General features: G+C 39.3%; 1 protein-coding gene across 1 annotated transcript in view; it reads right to left on the bottom strand.

Moving 5' to 3' along the window:
- Window positions 1-18,967, bottom strand: part of LOC147722670 (cadherin-9-like) — a 976,253-nt gene that overhangs the window by 352,127 nt on the left and 605,159 nt on the right. Inside the window, exon 4 of the mRNA XM_086965167.1 lies at window positions 3,267-3,386. Within this exon, the coding sequence (XP_086821293.1) occupies window positions 3,267-3,386 (120 nt within the window). The remainder of the gene's footprint in view (window positions 1-3,266; window positions 3,387-18,967) is intronic.

The following is an 18,967-nucleotide window of genomic DNA, read 5'->3' as shown; positions in this document are numbered from 1 at the left end:
AATTTTTTCACACTCTAAGTTTTAATTGTGGAGGGTAATTTGCATGCATGCTTTTGACAAAGTGTTTCTTCGAATATGTCATTACTTGAAGTGGGACAGTAGACATCCCACTCCTCTCAAAGATGCTCAGGACCTTCAGGTGTCACATATATTCACCCTGCCATGAATGGCTGCAATAAAAGAAATTTGGGGTGAGGTTTGAGATTCAGCACAGCTGGTTCTAAAACCTTAACTTACGTAACTCTAATGAATAACTTCTTAATTGGCTGAAGCTCCACTATGACAGTTTATTCTGCAGGGAAACATACCTCAATCAAAACGTAAGATTTACTCTGCTTTGTGGCTAGGTCTCACAAAGTATTGTTTTACATCCTACATGGCAAGGTGTTACATCTGGTATCCTTGGTGTGGTTTCCTGTGTCTTTTTACCGCTACCTCCTGCATTTTTGACTGTATGTTGGACTTTGTATTTGCTGGTGTTTGAACTCTGGGCAGTTTACCACTGCTGATCAGAGCTAAAGTGCATGCAAGTGCTCCCCGTGTAAATTGTTATTATGTTTAGTTATCCCTGTTTGGTATATTTAATTTACTTGTAAGTCCCTAGTAAAGTGAACTGTGTATGCCCATGGCCTGGAAATCAAATGCTACTAGTGGGCCTGCAGCATTGATTGTGCCATCCACATTAGTAGCCCTGTAAACATGTCTCAGGCCTGCCACTGCAGTGTCTGCAAATGCAGTTTTAAACTGCCTTGACGACCTAGCAAGTGCACCCAATTGCCAGGCCCAAACCTTCCCCTTTCTTACATGTAAGGCACCTCTAAGGTAGGCTCAAAGTAGCCCCATAAGCAGGGTGCAGTATATGGGAAAGGTAGGATGTATAGTGGTGTGTACTACATGGCCTGATAGTGAAATACTACCACTTTTCAGTATTCTAAGGACTATCTCTCCCATAGATTATCATTGGAGCAGCCTTGTAACATCTTACAAATGTGAATTTCAACTGGGGGGAAAATATAGAGATTTGGAGATTAGTTTTTTGTGAAGTTGCTTTTATGTTGTGAAAATGCCCCTTTTAGAAAGTGGACTTTTTCTTGCTTTACCATCCTGTGCCTCTGCCCGCCTGCGGAATCCACATCTCTTTTAGTCTGACAGCTGGGTTGTTTTTGCTTTCACTCCAGACAGCCACACGAAGGGAGCTGAGGTGTGCCCTTCATATTCCGATGAACCACCACCAAGCCTTCCTGAGCTGCAGTGGTGGGAGGTACTGTCATTGACACCTGAATGGGGCTGTCCCTGGCCTTTCACAATGCTGTCTCTGTCCCCTGTAGTGTGTCTGGAGCCAAGGCAGGGCAAGGCAGGATCTTGTGGACAAAAACGACTTTCCTTTGAAGTATGCCTACTGCATACCAAAAGGGGTATAAGCATTGGACCTATAACCCCACAGCTTTAGAACGCTTCTGGACTGAGGACTCTGCCATGAAGAAGAGCTGAAGAGCTGTCAGAAGGAGCACTTCCCTATTGCTGTTTGCTGCTCAGCTTGGTTAGCCTGCAGTGGCTACTTCTGTTTGTGGACAGTGAAAGAACAGGACTTTGCTTTGTTGCATCCTGCTTTTCCAAGGTTCTCCAAGGGTTTGTGTGTGCTTGCTTCCTGTTGGAAGTCTCTCGACCTTCAAAGACTTCATCTACAGCCTCCCTGATCTCCACTACTGGTAGTTCTGACCTGCCAAAGTGTCCCAATTCCAGTTCTGTGCCTTTGGACCAGGTTTTGCAGCCTCAAGAATTGAAAATCCATGCATCGCCTTTCCAGCGCTGTTTGTTCTGCTGCAAGCTTGCCGTGCGGTTGAAAAAACAATGCAACGCCTGTTCACCACCTAAAGAAACACCACAGCCTGAGTCCAGATTACAGTGTCTCTGAAGTTTTGAGAATCCTGCTCTGACTCCTACTCAGGCCTGCTGTGTGGCTGAAAGAATAAATGCATCACCGATCCGCAGCCGAAAGAATAGATGAATCGCCTATTTCGCCACCACATCGACGCCAGCGCATCCAGATTTCCACGCATTGCACCTGTGCGCAAGTTTCCAACGCATCACCCTGACGAAAGGAGTCACCTGCACAAACAGACACATTGCTTCTTCTCACAGTAAGGAATTGACGCAATACTTCTACTCCTCAAGAAACAAGGCATCACTATGCTTTCCTTTTTGTGGCTGTTTTTCATCTTGGATTTTGATGCATCAAAGGTACTTAATGCTAAAATCAACGCATCCATAGAGTTCTATGGAGAGAATCGCTTAAACCTTTTAAAAGTTATATTTTGAGGTATGTATGTTGAATTGTTGTTCTTTTGGTCTTGTCTGTTTTAGATAAAGATCGTCTATTTTTCTAAACTAGAGTGGTATCCATTTGTAGTGTTTTCACTGTTTTACTGTATCTGTTATGTACAAATACTTTACACATTGCCTCTGAGATAAGCCTGACTGCTTGTGCCAAGCTACCAAGGCAGTGAGCAGGAGGATTATCTTGGGTGTGTAACTTACTTAGAAGGAAGGGTCCCTACTTGGACAGGCTGCAAGCCACTGCCAACTGAAGATCCCCCTTTCTAACACAAGGGCTATGGTCAGTTTTTATTTTATCCTCACTCTGTAGAGAGCACAGAACCAAAGGAGTTTCTTTCTCATCCCCAGCATTGCTTTTTGGTGTTTCGGCAATAGCAGAGGAAAGCAAGATTTCAAAGAGCTTTAATTACACATTGGGGAACATAGTCTTGTGGAAGTCTGCTGAGCCAGAGAGGGAGCCCAAAACAAAGTTGTTTAAGCATTGACAGAAAGAACAGCATTCAGTTGCCCCACCTGCATCATTCAGGTACAACTGGATCATAAACAATAGCTGAAAGCTATCAGAGCAGAAGAAGTATCACCATAGTGCAAGTTACATCAGGAGGCATTTTTCATGATGTGAATGGAAAGGCAACCAGAGCACATGGGGCAAAAATCTCAGTACATCTCAGCCAAACAGTTTGATGATCATATTGGCAAAATATATTGAAGAAGTTTAAGAACTTGCTTCCAATGATCTTGAACCTCATCCTTACTAGTGGGATCGTTTTGTGTTTCAGTCAATCGTATTACAACATGTGTTCATATTTTGGTTCTTAAACCAGTTTGAGAAACACTCTATCAACATTATGTTTTTTACTGTTAAGAAGAAAAACAACAATAACAGTTGTTTGTAGTTACAATTGAGGCAAGGAAGCAAGATGTCTGACCTGTGTCTGGGTCCACAGAAAAATATGGCTGTCCTTGAAGAATACTGTAGACAACCTTGGCACTGTTTCCATATGAAGAATCATCTGCGTCAATAGCTGTTACCTGGATAACAGAGGTGCCTAAACAAAAGACCAAGAGGCAAATTAATACTTCAGATCAAATAAAAAAACAGATCAAAATAGCATGCTAGGTGAAAATAATTAGAATGCTACAGTTTGTACACACTTTCACTAAATCCCACTATGTAAACTACAGTAAAATTTGTATTTAATGTTTGCGCTAATTACACAAGTAAAGGCTTTAGTGGCATGTGATTCAATTATGCTTAGACGCAATTAGAACAAGAAAATATGGTTCATCCATGGCTTGGACCCATGTGTCCACTGACGTATTCCCCACATCCCTGTATGCCAGAAACTGACCCTTGTGTATCTCATGTCTCTCTGGCGTCTTGAAAGTTACACAATTTTACTAGCTTTGTATAAACTGGCCGCTATCATCATTCAAGCCTTCTTCTAGCCTCACTTGTCTACTGGACCAGTTAGCTTATTTGTTTTGAGGTGAAACAGAATAAAAAGCAATTGCACATGCACTACATTCATATTGGTTCTTTTGAGCAGCTCTTACATCAATTTCTGTCTGTCTGCAATACGTTTGGGAGAGTGTTAACCGACACATCACACCCCACTGCCTCGATAGAAGGATCTACTCTTGGAGATAGCTGCACTCCAAGTCTCCGGGTGCTAAGAACCACAAAACATACAGTGCAATTGGTCAGCAAAGCAATAGAGCCCAAATCAGTTATTTTTCAGTCCCATCCTTAGCTAACAGCTGGTGCACCTTCTCCAAGGTGCCCTGCATCAGAATATTTTATTGTTATTACATCTCTTGTAACATATGCTGCGGAAAAGGTATTGTTTATAATGCAACATATTCTAGTATTTTCAGCTAGATAAGTTTGCCAAGTTTTTTTTTATGAATACTCGGCTATTCCTGACTCTTACTTGTATTTTTTAAGTTAATGAGTGTACTTTAATTTACACACATCATATATCAATAAAATAACCATTAATATCAGAAAGCCAAATCAAACCGAGAAATTGACTATCCATCATCTCATAAGACATATGTTGTGTTGGATATTATGATTGCATGTGTCAACTCATGCCAAATCAAGGATCTTTATTGTATCCAATAAAAATGTTATTATGATATAAATGCTTGCCAAACTGAAAATACAGCAAACAAGTAAGATGATTTTATAAATTGCATGTAGTTAAATCAAACAAGGGCCTGGACCTAGTTCGTTACAAATAAAGTACTGTTTTTTTTTTTACAATTACACAATTAGTACTAACAAAAGACATAATGCATACGTACGTTTTAACATTGCTTATTAAAAATGTCCTTAGCACAGCTTGAAATCTAATTATTTATAGCTGTTGTTTCACCTTTTAAATAATAACCTACTAGCTGTCTTAGTGGTCCTACGTTGTTCTATGTTGAAAATCATTGTAAGATATTGCTTCCTGACAAAGCGAAGGCCAGGGTAAATAAAAGTAAAGTGCTCTAAGTGTCTCTAAGGCATTCCTGCATAAACAACATGTTTAAACATTATTACCAAGAGAGGCACAGGCCCTCACGGACGTATACTGTTGTAAAGAATCCTGTGATGTCAAGCTATCATTCTTAGCATGTATAGGTGACCTAGATGAGATAGATTTAATTTGGAAAATGTGACTATTTATATTATCTGTATTTCTGAAATTCAAAATCAAATGAGGCTGACTTTATTGTTTTTTCAGTAGATCAGTACAATCAATTTTTGACAATCTGTTTTGGGATCCTGAGATTGCTAGACGTTATTTTACAAATACAAAATCAAGGTGGAATTGAAAGCTTGATCAAGTTACCTTTTTTTTCTTTACTATAGTGGTACTCCAAAGCTTAAGTTTCAATGTGTTTGGGTCCGCACTCCCATAAGAGGTAAAGTATGCTAATGATCCTTTATTAGTGGAAGCTGAGAAGGGTTTTATTCAAATTCTGATCAAAGTATGGAGTGATCTGGTGCAGATTATGTAAATTGCAAATACAATTGATGGACAATAGCTCTCTTTTTGGAAATTATTTGATAAAAAACATTTCATGCTCCGAACTGTACTGTCTGTCGGACCTTAAAACGTAAACACAGTGAACACCTCAAAAATAGCTCTGTCCTATTGCTGTTTGAAGTGTTGCTTAATCACCTCACATATTTCAATTAGCCTGATGTTAGTGATTTGTAGTGGTCATGACAGTTCAGATTGTATGTATTTAAGCCCAAGAACTCATAGCATTTAAGTTGGCATTAAACAAAATACATTTTACGGGTATCTAGAATAACATTTCTATATGAAGTTATACCTCATATAAAAAAATGTTAGATCAGATACCGGAAAGTTCAATGAGAACTTGTCTCCTTTAAAGAGAAAATCTATGTTTTTGGCACATTTTCTCTTCAAACCAGTCTCCTGAAATCAACAAATATTGCCAAATTTTGTACTGTATGAAATGGTGAAATGCTGCACATTTAATGTAATGCAACATTGAAGAATTAAGCTATATATACAATAGTGTAACTAAAAGTTTGCACAAGCCAACTAAATAGGGGCAATTTACAGTTGAGTGGCACAGTATTAACAACAATGTAAAAACAAGCAAGTGAAATAAGAGTATATAGCTTACTGACAAATGCAGAACTTACACACTAGTAAGCTTTTATTTGGAACTTGTGAACACTCTCCGTGAAAGGACTGGTCAGGAAAATTCAGCACAAATATGGTGCACACCCTCTCAGGTGTAATGTTTGGGATATTATTCAACATTCCAAGGGTACATTAAGCACTTATCTCCATGCGTAAATTAGAATGCGAAAGTCAAGATGTAACTGCTGCAGACAGAAAGTGTGAGGAGGAACAAATACAATAAATTTCACAGGTGGTGTAGAAGAACAAATGACCTTAGGGACAATTATGGTCAAGTGGGAGAAGAATAGATTCATAAAGTTTATTTTAAAATTGTGTCAAATTCCTAAACCCTAAATAGCATATTTTATTTAGTATGTAATTTATGTTAACATACAGCAATGTAAATAGTCATATATGTTTATCAGTTAGCCAATCTCATGCATAGAAGACTGCTTCCTGTGGGAGTCAACAGGTGTAACAGGCAGAACAATGTAAGTTTAACTTACTATAATTGTAAGTTGATCCTGTTTCCAAAACAAGCTCCAATATATATTGCCAACTCAGGAGTGACCTAACTACAGTGTTCCTTCTGGCCTTGACCGCTCCCTTCTAGAACTGTCATGAAGATATAGGTTGCTCTGGGTACTCTTTGTGTATATTTGAAAAATACATTGGAACAGAATGACATAGGTAGTTGCTCTATAACCACAGTCAAGTGTGAGAAAGCTGTTCCAGTCTTGCTGGTAATTTTTCTGCTGTGGAAGTAAGCCCTGCAACTTCAAACTCATGGTTTATACTCCAGTAGGCTCTTGATCATTGGCTCATTACGTTGGATAACATATATTATTGGTTGGCTTATTTCAAACCCCTTTACAAATTTAAAATAGTCATAAAATGGCAGTTCTTTGAACAGTGACCAACAAAAATCTTTTTTTAGCCATCTATATCCTACTCATTTTTTTTTATGTCCTCATTTGTCTCAACCTCCTACTGCAGTGCAAAGTGAAAGCTTCAATAACACTTTTTTCCTGTATTATTTAGCTGTGAGATGGGTGCTGCAGCAAGGTCAGTGATAAAACTGACATTTGTTTTGCTGTGATGTTTTGTTAGATCAAAATTCAGCCGCTCACACAATGACCTAATGCATCAGTTATACGCAGGTTTAATGTGAATGATCCTCTAGTGTCCATACAAATTATAGCTTAACATTTCTACACTGATAGTTGTTGAGCTTTCGAACCAAATGCAAATCATGTCTCGGTATAATTAGCTGAGGATAAGTGTATGCAGTGCTAAAATATTAACATTTTAAATCTAAAGAATAAACGCTACTTTTATTTTTTGAAAAAGACATTCAATAATTAGAATTAGTTCCATGTATAACTCACAGTAATTTTAAATAGATAAGTAGCAATAAATATTTTACTGTTGGTGGGATTTTTTTCATAAACCTCTGACTAAAAAAGTTTACATTTCAATTGCTTTTAGTACACTTTTAAGATAAGAGTGCTGTGATTTTTTATTTGTTCTAGTTTAAAAAAATAAATACAATTACTTTGCAGGAATATTTAACATTACAATATTTTTATTAAATGTTTATAATTTAATAACATTTAGTAAATGTCCATATTTTTGTCCCTGGGGGTAGCTCTACCATGGTGGCAGGGACCTCCGTCTACATCTGAAAAGGTACTATTAAGAACTTTACACTTGTAAATCTGGCTTGTTTGAGGTGATGGGGACATATAAGTTTACACTTTGGAGTAACTTTACACTCAAAAATGGAGAACATCCTAAAATTGTAAAGTTGCTCCTTGGTGTGGGAGTACATTTACACATGAGGAAATCTAAACCCATGAATGAATATATTTATAATTCTACATTTGTGAATAGGACCCAATTTCTGTCTTGATTTGCAAAGTATATATTCTTAAATAGTAGCTATTATTAAACAATAAAGGAATCCTTTCTTTGTTTTACAAAATATAAAAAATCTAATTTCAGAAAAGTTGATATAAACAGCCTCAAGGTTCTTGGCCATATTTGTTTGTACCTGTATCTACTACTGAGGGCTGACTTTGTCAGGAGCATATGTGAATCCATATTGTCCTTCACAATTAACTCAACCAAGGATTACATGCTTCAAATTAGTCTCCAATAGGCATATCACAGGCGTTGATCTTGCCCATTTCTGCTCGGTGATCCCCAAACTTTTGAGCCCGTTAACTTTTACATGTCCTAGTAGTGAACAACTCCTAAAATTGTTTTTCACTACTGCAAGGCCTATGTCTCCCATAGGATACCATTGGGTTACCTTATTACATTGAATAATTGATAACTTCCAATTCGGATTTGGTAGAAAGCTTGAGTTTGGTGTCTAATGAATAATAATTGAAAGCCCTCTTTAATTGTAAAGTCTGATATTTTGTCACAATTTTGAAAATTCTGTTGACTTTTAGAAAAGTGGCATTTTCTTGTCGCAAACCACTTGGTGCGTACAATCTGATCCTGGGTCACATGACTAGGTATATCTGGCAGATGGTCTTTGTATATTGCTCCCAGACAGTGAGAGAAAGAAAATATAGCTGTTGGCAGGATGGGCCACTCTGAAGTAATGAGGGGGAGGAGCTGTCACCTATCACACTTGCAATTGTGCCTGAGTATTTTCACAAAGGATTTGTCACTGTTTTTTTGTGACCCCAGACAAGCTGATGCCAGGACAGGTAGGAAAGGAATGCCTGACAACGTAGGGTGGTGAAAACCTCTAGAAGCTTCCTCTTCTTCAAAGTGTGCACCAGGTATAAATATTGGACCCCTGTGTCCCAGCTCTTCAGTACACACTCTGGATCTGTGGAGTCTGCCAGGCTGCTGTTCTGTTGAAAGAACTACCACTCTGCTGGACTCCTTCTCTGGGGGACTTCTGCCTTGCTGTGATGGCCTGCTGCCTTGCAGCCCACTTGCCTGGGTGAGAAGGACTACAACTGCATCCCCAACCCAGAGTGTCTCCAAGGGCTCCTTTGTGGCCTCCTGAGCAGAGCCTCTAAGACATAATGGGCTACCAACAATCTTGTACACATCACTTGGACTCTGCTGTCTGTGAGTCCTGCACTCCAAAGAGGTGCATCCCAGTATTGGCCCCCTGGAAGTGCACCTGAAGGTGCGCTGACAGGCCATCTGTGGATCCATCAGAACTGACACATCTCTTCTACAGTGTGGGGCATCTCCCACAGAACTGGCACATCACCTTTGCAGCTCGAAGCATCACCCTCAGAACCAAAGCATTTGCTCAGCTGGTCAGACTTCAGCGACGCAAGGACTACACAATGCTATTCTCAGTGCATCGAAGCTGACAAGATACTGCTTCACCCAATGCAGCTCTTCAGAACCGCTGATGCCCAATGCATATCCACTCAAGGACATCGCCTTGCACTTCGCAGCTTCCTGTAACTGCCATTGCCCGACACATCTCCTTGCCCATACTATACATCGCCTCTGGTGTGCCATGACTCCATATCTCTTCACAACCAGGAATAAGATACTGTGCTCAACAGACCTAAGTGGGTCTTTGTCGCCGGATTACACTCCATTACGGTCGGCCTGAAATTGTGACTTTATCCTGGTCCAGCGCAATCAAACAATCACAGTTGCCACTTTGTGCTTTCTGGTGCTAATTGTACTTAAAACTTTAAAATTGTTTATCTCCATTTCTACTGACTGGATTTTTATTGTGTTGTTTTGGTCTTTATTTATTTATTAAAATGTACAATCATTTTCTAAATTGGCTTGGGATTTTTGTTGTGTTGTGTTTCACCATATTACTGTTTGAAGTGCTGCTTAAATACTTTACCCATTGCCTTTAAGTTAAGCCTGACTGCTCTGTGCCATTCTACTGGAGTGTTGAGCACAGGTTAATTTAAGGTGTGCTTGTTCCTTTACCCTGACAGAGATTGTGGTAGGTGATTGCTTAGGGTTTCACTCCTGTTCAACCATTAACCCAGTGTCTTAAAACAGGGATCGATGTGTTCCGTGTGCATGCTTTTTAATGGAATATGTGCATGTTTTGTGGTGTTTTTGCGCTGGTGGATATTAATGGCCAAACCTACTAAAACTTACACCACGCTTACGATGGTAAGGTTTAACAAGTGATACTAAGGACCTTATTATTAATGGGTCAATTATCTTTGGGTTGGAATTACGAGTTTTAAGGTTCGTTAAATTTCCTGCTGAAATTTAACAGGGGAAATATGTACATTATTGACTCGACCTGGAGACTTTGGTGCGTTAAACATCAAAATCTGCATGTCATTCCCCACAACTCTGTAATAGGGGCTATTTATCATACCCAATAAATAATGTACCCCGTGGTATTGTTATTTATCAGGTACGCTAAATAGCACCTACATTTGTACACTTGTAATCCGGGCCTAAGTGCCTTAAATTGCACTGGCACTCAACTTTCTTGCACGAAGGATTTTGCACTGAAAGGTAACATGGTTGCAGTGCCATAATTGCCTCGTACTGCACAAGTCCAATGCCATGTTAATGTGTGGAAAAGGGTCATATTGGATAAGCCATCACAAACGCAAAGCCAATCAACTAAAATACTGTGATTTGTTTTGCGTGAAATCCTAACGGCAATTCAAAGAAGGCACTAGCAATGGGAAAGTGGAATATTGTTTGATATTCCCACATGTAACATGCAATTGAAGTAAAATTTCACATTATACCTGGCTTACCCTTTACCTGTTGTCTTTGCTTAGGAACATGTGCTGCAGGATGTAACTTGAGTACAGGTTCAACGCAAAATACCTGCCTTGCCCTTGTACCATAGAACAACTCTTAAAATTATGAAAACCTGCCTTCTTGCAGGGGCATAGCTCATGATATAATTGGAATGCAACTTTTTGTAGATCTGGGGCTGGATTTACAACATGTCACACAATAAAGCACAGAAAATGAAGTTGCTGCACTGAGTTGTGTGAAAGTGAGAGATCAAAATTGCACCATAATTTTCAAAGAAATGGTACAGTTCTGCCCTCTCCCTGTGCTGGAGCACTTTGGACTGCCTAGCTCCATTGTGCAATTTTGCCTGTTTTATGGTCTGGTTAGATTTAAGTGTAGGAAAGGGTACCTTCCTGCACAAAAACTTTAGAGGCTGTTTCCTCTCTGTATGTGTGTTGAAGAATACAGCACACATACAACGAGGAAATAACAAGGAAAAATAAATATTTTTCTTTACATTACACCAGACTCAGACATGCGCGCCATTTTGGTGCAAACCCATTCTACATCTCTTTGTAAATATAGGTTTGAGTAAAAGTTTATGAATGGATAGACAGAAATGCCCATGTACCACCTGTTGTTTGTCTTCCTGACGAACAGTAACACAAATCGACTTTTACAATGCTTTGTAAATACCAAAAAAGGATTTTGTGTCAGGTCAGCATTAAAAAGTGAAACAAACCCAACACATAATCGTGAAGCAGGAGAAGTGCTCGTTGTGTTGCCCACGCTACTGGAGTAGCCTGTATCCTGAGTTGCTGCTGTTACTTAATTCCCCAAGGACCTAGTCGCTTCTGTGGCCGCAGAGGAGAGAGAGGCGCTGGCCCCGGGACTGCGAGGACCAGCATTCACCACCTACAGCTGGTCCTCTTCCCGTGAGTGCCGCGCCCCCTCCCAGTGCCGCGCCCTGCTGAATTTGCATAACTACTCGCGGCCCCCGCTTCGCGGGAGCCGCTCGTGAAGCAGGAGAAGTGCTCGTTGTGTTGCCCACGCTACTGGAGTAGCCTGTATCCTGAGTTGCTGCTGTTACTTAATTCCCCAAGGACCTAGTCGCTTCTGTGGCCGCAGAGGAGAGAGAGGCGCCGGCCCCGGGACTGCGAGGACCAGCATTCACCACCTACAGCTGGTCCTCTTCCCGTGAGTGCCGCACCCCCTCCCAGTGCCGCGCCCTCTCTTCCCGTACAACTATATAACTCCCATCCATCACGCGCATCGCGGGACGCGCGCGGGTCGGAGCACGGGGCGAAGCCCGGGCAAAGGGCGGGCCGTCTGTGGCCGTCCGTGGACGCCTGAGGACGGGACGGGCCCCCCTACTTAGGTTCTCCATATCAGGATCCTGGTATCTACTTAGCCTTCACCGAACACGATATTCGTAGTGGCAAATACTCTTATCCGTCTCTTGTGAGTCTACTGGGGATAACTAAGATTCATTTACAACAGTAAAATCCTCAAATTAGAGACGCTATAAGAGATTCATAATTCCTGACGACAACCGGAACACAAATGGGCTTTAAGAAACTGAGATCTCGGACAGTATATATGAAAAGAATGGGTACTGAAAATGCAGTACGAAACACCACTGATAAAGCTATAAAACAAGGTCGTTTAACCCATACACCAGCCATTAGTGCTTATTTCTCTACACTCTTGCCCAAAGAGAACCAAGATATACAATCGCTAAGTAAAGATATTAATCTCAACGTAACTGACTTTGCTGGGGAAATCGAAAATCCTTCAACAAAACCTACTCCAACGAAACCTAGCTCACAACTCAAAGAGGAATGTTTGGAATTAGACCTAAGTAACAAATTATCAAGCACCCCGAAAGACTTTCTTCTTTCAGATCATGAAGCGATCAATCTGAAAATTGTAACACCTATAAAAAGCAGAGGGAGCGTAACTTTATTCGATGATACAAATAACAGCAAACAAAATATTGCGATTGAGAAAACGGACCTAGAAACAAACAACAGTATCCAGTCTAAAACCTCCTCACCTATCGCCTTGTTTGATCCCTCCATGGACCCCTACAACTTTAAAAATAACAATACCATTGCTGATATGGCTCCTCCAGTGTCTAAAGCTCTATTCTCCCTACAAGAGATATTGGAATCTGTTCTTTCATTTCTTGGAAATATTCTTGAAAACTCTGACCAAACATTGGATGTCCAAATAGGCATCTTAAAGTATTTGGTAGAAGAAAAAAAGAAAAAAGACTCCTACGAAGTAGATAAAATCAATATGTTACATAAAACCAATCTTGAGCAACATAGTATATCAAAAGATCACAAAAAAATTCAGGAGAAAAAAACGCGTGACCTTGGTACTCAAACTGTAGACATTCAAATACAAGAAAACCATAAAATTGATAATTCAAATGATTCAGTGATATATTCTGTGAAAAAATTATTTAAAGAAAAACATCAACAGAAAATAAAACACTTTCCAATATTTACAAAAACTAATGGAACGAACAAGCTTACTAATACAAACGTTCCTGAAACACAGGAAACAAGAATAAATATCAGTAAAGTATTGAGTGAAGGAAATGAAGAAACGCTCACCAACAAGAAGCAGGAAAACAACATAGTAGTTGGGAAAAAAAGGAGGAGAAAGCCGGAGAGAAGGATCCAAAAATGGAAAAATCGTAAACTAAAATTCCAAAAACCTGTCATTTCACATAAATCTGAAGAAGAACAGTGTGTCACCAAAACAGAGTCTCAAAACGTTGAAAAATGTGTAACCAGTAAAAATTATGAAAATATGGCGCCTTATCTGGATCCGACAGTAAAAGAGTATATTCCTACCAGATACCCCAAGCAATCAGATCAAAGTAATAACAACTTCATAGAAGAAAACAATAGCTACTATAAAAAGGGGGAAGGGCCTTCTTCCAAAACTCTTCAAATTGAGGAACTCTTTCCTATCGATTCGGCACCACTCAATAGAGGAAGGATTATAAATTTATTACAACACATAAGGCCCTTACATACAATGACTAGTAATGAAATCGATCTTGTGACCTTTCCTAAAAAAGAGAATAATAAATTGTCAATGGTAACTTTTTGGTCAACAGTCCTCCCAGGCATAATACTAAATGAGAAAGAGACACTACATAAACACGGATATGATGTAATGGAAATTGTAGAATTAAAGGATTATAATACCTCCAATGGGTATAATGCCCAAATACAGGCTATCACCAACTCTCAAGTCAATAAATACCAGCGAAATAATGGCATGACTGAAGATCGAGACAGCATAAATCAAGGAACCCATTTTAGAGGGCATGAAAATCTAAAGATTCTGGTGAATAAAGGTCATAGGGCAGTTTGGTACAAAGCTGACAAGGAAGTTGAAGAGCATACTACTACCGAGTCTTGGGCTTGGGTCTTTGAGACTTTGAATAGCAACAAAAATTCTAACATCAGACAACATTCTGTTTAGCACGGGACTAAGAATTACATCCTGGAACATCGCTGGCAGAACTAAAAACAAACTGTCCATTGTTATGAGAAATCTCCCAGACATATTGCTTCTACAAGAAACATGGGATACCGTATCTTTCACTCTTAAAGGGTACTATGTATATGAAAATTTAGCATTATCCACTAAACGAGGACATGCCAAAGGAGGGTTGGCCATTTTGCTGAGGGAGGATCACCTGTGGGAACAGGAAATAATAGATACAAAATCTAACAACTTGCAGTGCATTCAAATCTTCGTAAAAAAACGCAGCACTGCTTCACCACAGGCAATCTTACTTTTCAATGTCTATGCTCCCCCTGGGGAAAAAAATGACATTACATTCTTGGATATAATAGAAAAGATTACGCACATAACGGAAAATTATGCATATTCATCCTTCTTAATCGCGGGCGATTTTAATAGTAAAATCTCCAACTCTGAAATTAATAGGTGGGCAAATCTATTTGCAGAAGAAGGTCAGGAAATTATAACCCCACAATTCCCTGAGGGTATATTAACTGACAAAAGAGGCAAATTGTTATTATCATCAATAACTAATCTTAATGGACTAACACTGAATGGGGCTGTTGAGGGTGATATTCCAGCAAAGTACACCAGACGAGGCAATGGGACTCTATCCATTATAGATTATATCATAAGCAGTATGGATCTGCTTGATACTGCTTTGTTTTTAACTAATCATTTTGGTCAAGAGAGTGATCATGCGATTATGCAATTAATAGCAGATTGGATACCTAAACCTTCCCAACCTAGCCATATTATTTACATTGAAAGTACTGTGTTGATAAAAAGTGAACAGAGACGCATCTTCTGGAATTCCTCGACCCTTGATAAAATTATGACAAAGATTGATCATTCTAAGCTTCTAGAGCAGAGATTCTCCAAAAATCCTATAGAAAACTTTGAATTTATAATTAAGGATTTTAAAAAACTTATCCTAAGTATGATATCATTGGGTGCAAAAGGCAACAATAAAAAGAAGGGAGGAAAAAATGTATGTACCTACAAGAATTCAGAAGTAAAGAAAAAATTAAACAAACTTATACCCGCCCAATACATGAACTTTTCACCTATTGTAAAGAAGGAAATAAACAGATTGAAAAACCAACTGAGGCGCGAGAATCAAAAGGAAAAAAGAACTATAGAAGATCGAAACTGGGTCGATATTCAGATTGCTGCAAGTAAATACAATCAACGTAAATATTGGTCCTTAATCGCAAAAATAACTGGTACCAAGAAAAAACTACAATCCATCCCGGTCCCCCCGAATGACTGGGAACTATACCTCTCAGATCTTTATAAAGTAAATTTTATAAAACCAAAAGTAAGTAGCAAAGACATGAAACATGAAAAAGATAAGAGTTCTCTAACACAAACTACAGCCTTCTCGGTCGAACTCAACATACGCAAAGCAAGAACTACAGGAGCCTCTGGACCAGATCAAATTCCTATTAAGGCGTTACAAGTCGCACCGAAGGAATGGAGCAAGCTGTTATGCCCTCTCTTTAATCACATCTTTGAGAGTGGACATGTGCCAAAATCTTGGCAGGGGAGCATTATTATCCCTATCCATAAGAAGGGAAGCAGAACCCAAGCTGGAAATTACCGACAGATCGCACTCATGGATGCAGTAGGCAAAGTGTTTGCGGCAGAGGTACTAGATCGCCTTAAAGAATGGGCCTTTTCATCAGGTCTGATACCCATGTGTCAAGCAGGCTTTAGGCCTAAGCACTCGGTAACAGATAACATAGCAGTTATTCAGGTTATCTTCGACAAATACATTACTCAAAAAGCCCAGGTAGTTTATGCCGCATTCATCGATTATTCAACGGCATTCGATAGGGTTGATCGACCAACCTTATGGAAAAAACTAAGGAGGCTTGGAATCCAAGAACAACTGCTACAAGTAATAATAAGCCTCCACACCAATACCTGGTGTCAAGTCCAGATGGGGGGAGAAAAAGGACTCACAAAAAGAATCCAAACAGAAAATGGACTAAAACAAGGGTGCCTTTTAGCCCCGCTCCTTTTTTCCCTCTACTTAAGCGACTTGCCTCACCAATTGCAAGTTGGTTCTAATTTACCGCCGAAGATAGCCCAGCAAAGCATAATTTCATTACTCTATGCTGACGACATAGTACTACTAGATCTAACCCCTTTTGGACTGCAGGCATCATTGGACATTCTGTATCAATATTCAAAGGAAAATTATCTAGTACCAAATATCCAGAAAACTAAAGTGATAGCTTTTTCGGGAAGAAAACAAAGCGCCAAGTATACCTGGAAGATTGGTGAAGAAAAAATAGAAGAGGTAGACAATTATCCATATCTCGGAAGGATTCTCTCCAAAAATCTGACAAACTCAACACAGGTATCAAACTTACAAAGGAAAGCTGATATTCATGCCTCTGCTCTCTTGAGACTTTACAGTGCAACAGGGAATAGACACTTCTCTGCACTGTTAGGCACATACAGAGTAAAAATACCACCTGTACTATCTTATGCGACGGAGTATATCCCCATAAAGCAATGGGTTTTCATGGATCGAAAAGAGGGGAAAATCTTAAGAAGGATCATGAAAGTTTCCGATGCTGTACCTGTCCAGGCACTGAGACTAGAACTATCAATTATAAGCTCTTATGCCATAGCTATTGCCAATGTAATAAGGTGGGACTACAACCTGATACACGCGAAGGAGAACACTCTAAGGTCAGCGTTGAAAAAAGAGTCTTTTGGGGTAGAGTCTAAAAAGCAAATCTTTTTGGAAAATTTGGCTGTAGCATTTCAGATGGCACAAATTAATATAGAAATGTTGAGTACTTGGTCCCCAGCACAACTAAAATTGTTCTTAAAAACTTTTACCCCTAAACTGAGCTACGAATTGGACTGTTTACACTGCAACAAATTAACCACCTACAAGCCGTTTGTGGATACACTTGAATACAAGCAAACTCGGCCTTATATTGGGTTTACCTTGACACATGGTGTAAGGAGAGTGATTACTATGTACCGGTTGGGCATCTTACCACTATTGGCATATACCTCCAGATGGCTTTCAGGAGGATCTCCTTTATGCACTTTGTGTGCAGGGGGTGACCAAACTATAGAGCATTTATTACTCGTGTGTCCTAATCATAAAGTAACCTTAGCTCGTACAAGATACCTCAATCCTATATTTCGCTCCTGCAGAATTACTAAGGGGAGATAACTTTTAGATATGTGTAGTCAACCTTTGAATGAATTTGTTTGCTACAATTTGTACAAATTCTTGAAACAATTTTTATCCTTGTATTAATACTGTTGCATTTTTATACATGTAAAATGTAAATAATGTCTTTTGTGGTCCTCTGTTGAGTACCAATACAAAAATAAAACTTTTGACTTTGACTTTTTATAATCTTTGAAAATCTGGCACTTGGGGCTGCACGTTCCACAATTTTTCTTGCAACTCTATTGGGAGACCAAAAGTATTTCCAGAGACAGAGCATAAAGCCACTCTATTAAAGATGTTTCTATGTGTAGGTTTTACTTACTCTTGTACTATTACTCACTTACGTCTGACTTCCAGGAGTAAGGTAGGGGACTTCAGAAGATCACAACAAAATATTTCTGTACTGGGCCCTTTGTTTCTGGCCAACTGAATACCACGCAGTCCTGTCTCTCAGGATTTTCAGTTTCTGGGTAGTTTTTGTTTGTGAAGAAGAGTATTCAGATGAAAGCTTTTATAATTACATTTCTGTAAAACAGACTTGAAGTGCATTATTCTTTGTTCTCGCTTCTCTTTTGAATATATGTTGGAATAGCACACTGCAGATGGCATTTTTGCAGAGTAGCCAGACACAGTGCCAATCTGCGAGCATGGCATTCCCTTGGCAATATGTCTGTGTCACAGACACATCCGATGGCCACTTCTTTGTTGGAGGAGCTCCTGATTGTTTTTGCTCCGGTGCCAGACATGATATCATGCTGCTTGCTAATCCCAATGCTTTTTTTGCATTAAATCCAATTTCTGTCATCTCCTCTGCCAAAGTGTCTATCATCTACATTTTGTTCCAGCAGACGATATGTTCATGTTTAACCGACTGAAAATAAATCCTTTTGGTCGTATATGTTCAAAAGCTGACATGCTATATATATATTTTGTGTATTGATAATGATGTAGAAAGCTTCCAGGTTTCTTTTGAAGCAACTGCATTCTAAAACATTGTTTAATGTGAAAGTTAAATGCAAAGCATAGATGCTATTACACAGATATGCCATTTTTTGTGAATATTTCCAATCCTTTTAGTGTGATATATTTACACGGCATGTATTGCTATTTTACAGTCCTTGTGGAATACGGTGTCTCATGTAAACAACAGGTGCTTTCACAGAAGAGACATCATGGCAGCAGTAGAGGGTGCAATCGGCACAGAAATGCCAACTGAGTCTGTAGCTAAGGAAACACATATCTCTGAGGAGGTAATCTGCCTCACTGCAGTTGCTGATGTCCTGGAAACAATACACCCATCCCTTTCCTATATATTTGTTGTGGTGCTTAGGCACACACGTAGAACGTGTTTTTATATTTTGCTTTAGAAGACATTTTTGTGTTTGAAATGCATATTACTTAATTTATCTTTTATTGCTGAATATTGTATGCATTGCTGTGATTACTAGATGCATTCTAATGGTTATAGCTGTCTTGCTCACATTTTTAAGTC

Source organism: Lissotriton vulgaris, chromosome 4_1, assembly GCF_964263255.1.
Source record: "Lissotriton vulgaris chromosome 4_1, aLisVul1.2, whole genome shotgun sequence".
NCBI lineage: Eukaryota > Metazoa > Chordata > Amphibia > Caudata > Salamandridae > Lissotriton > Lissotriton vulgaris.
The sequence above is the reverse complement of the archived record's forward strand: the minus strand, read 5'-3'. Positions and strand labels throughout refer to the sequence as shown.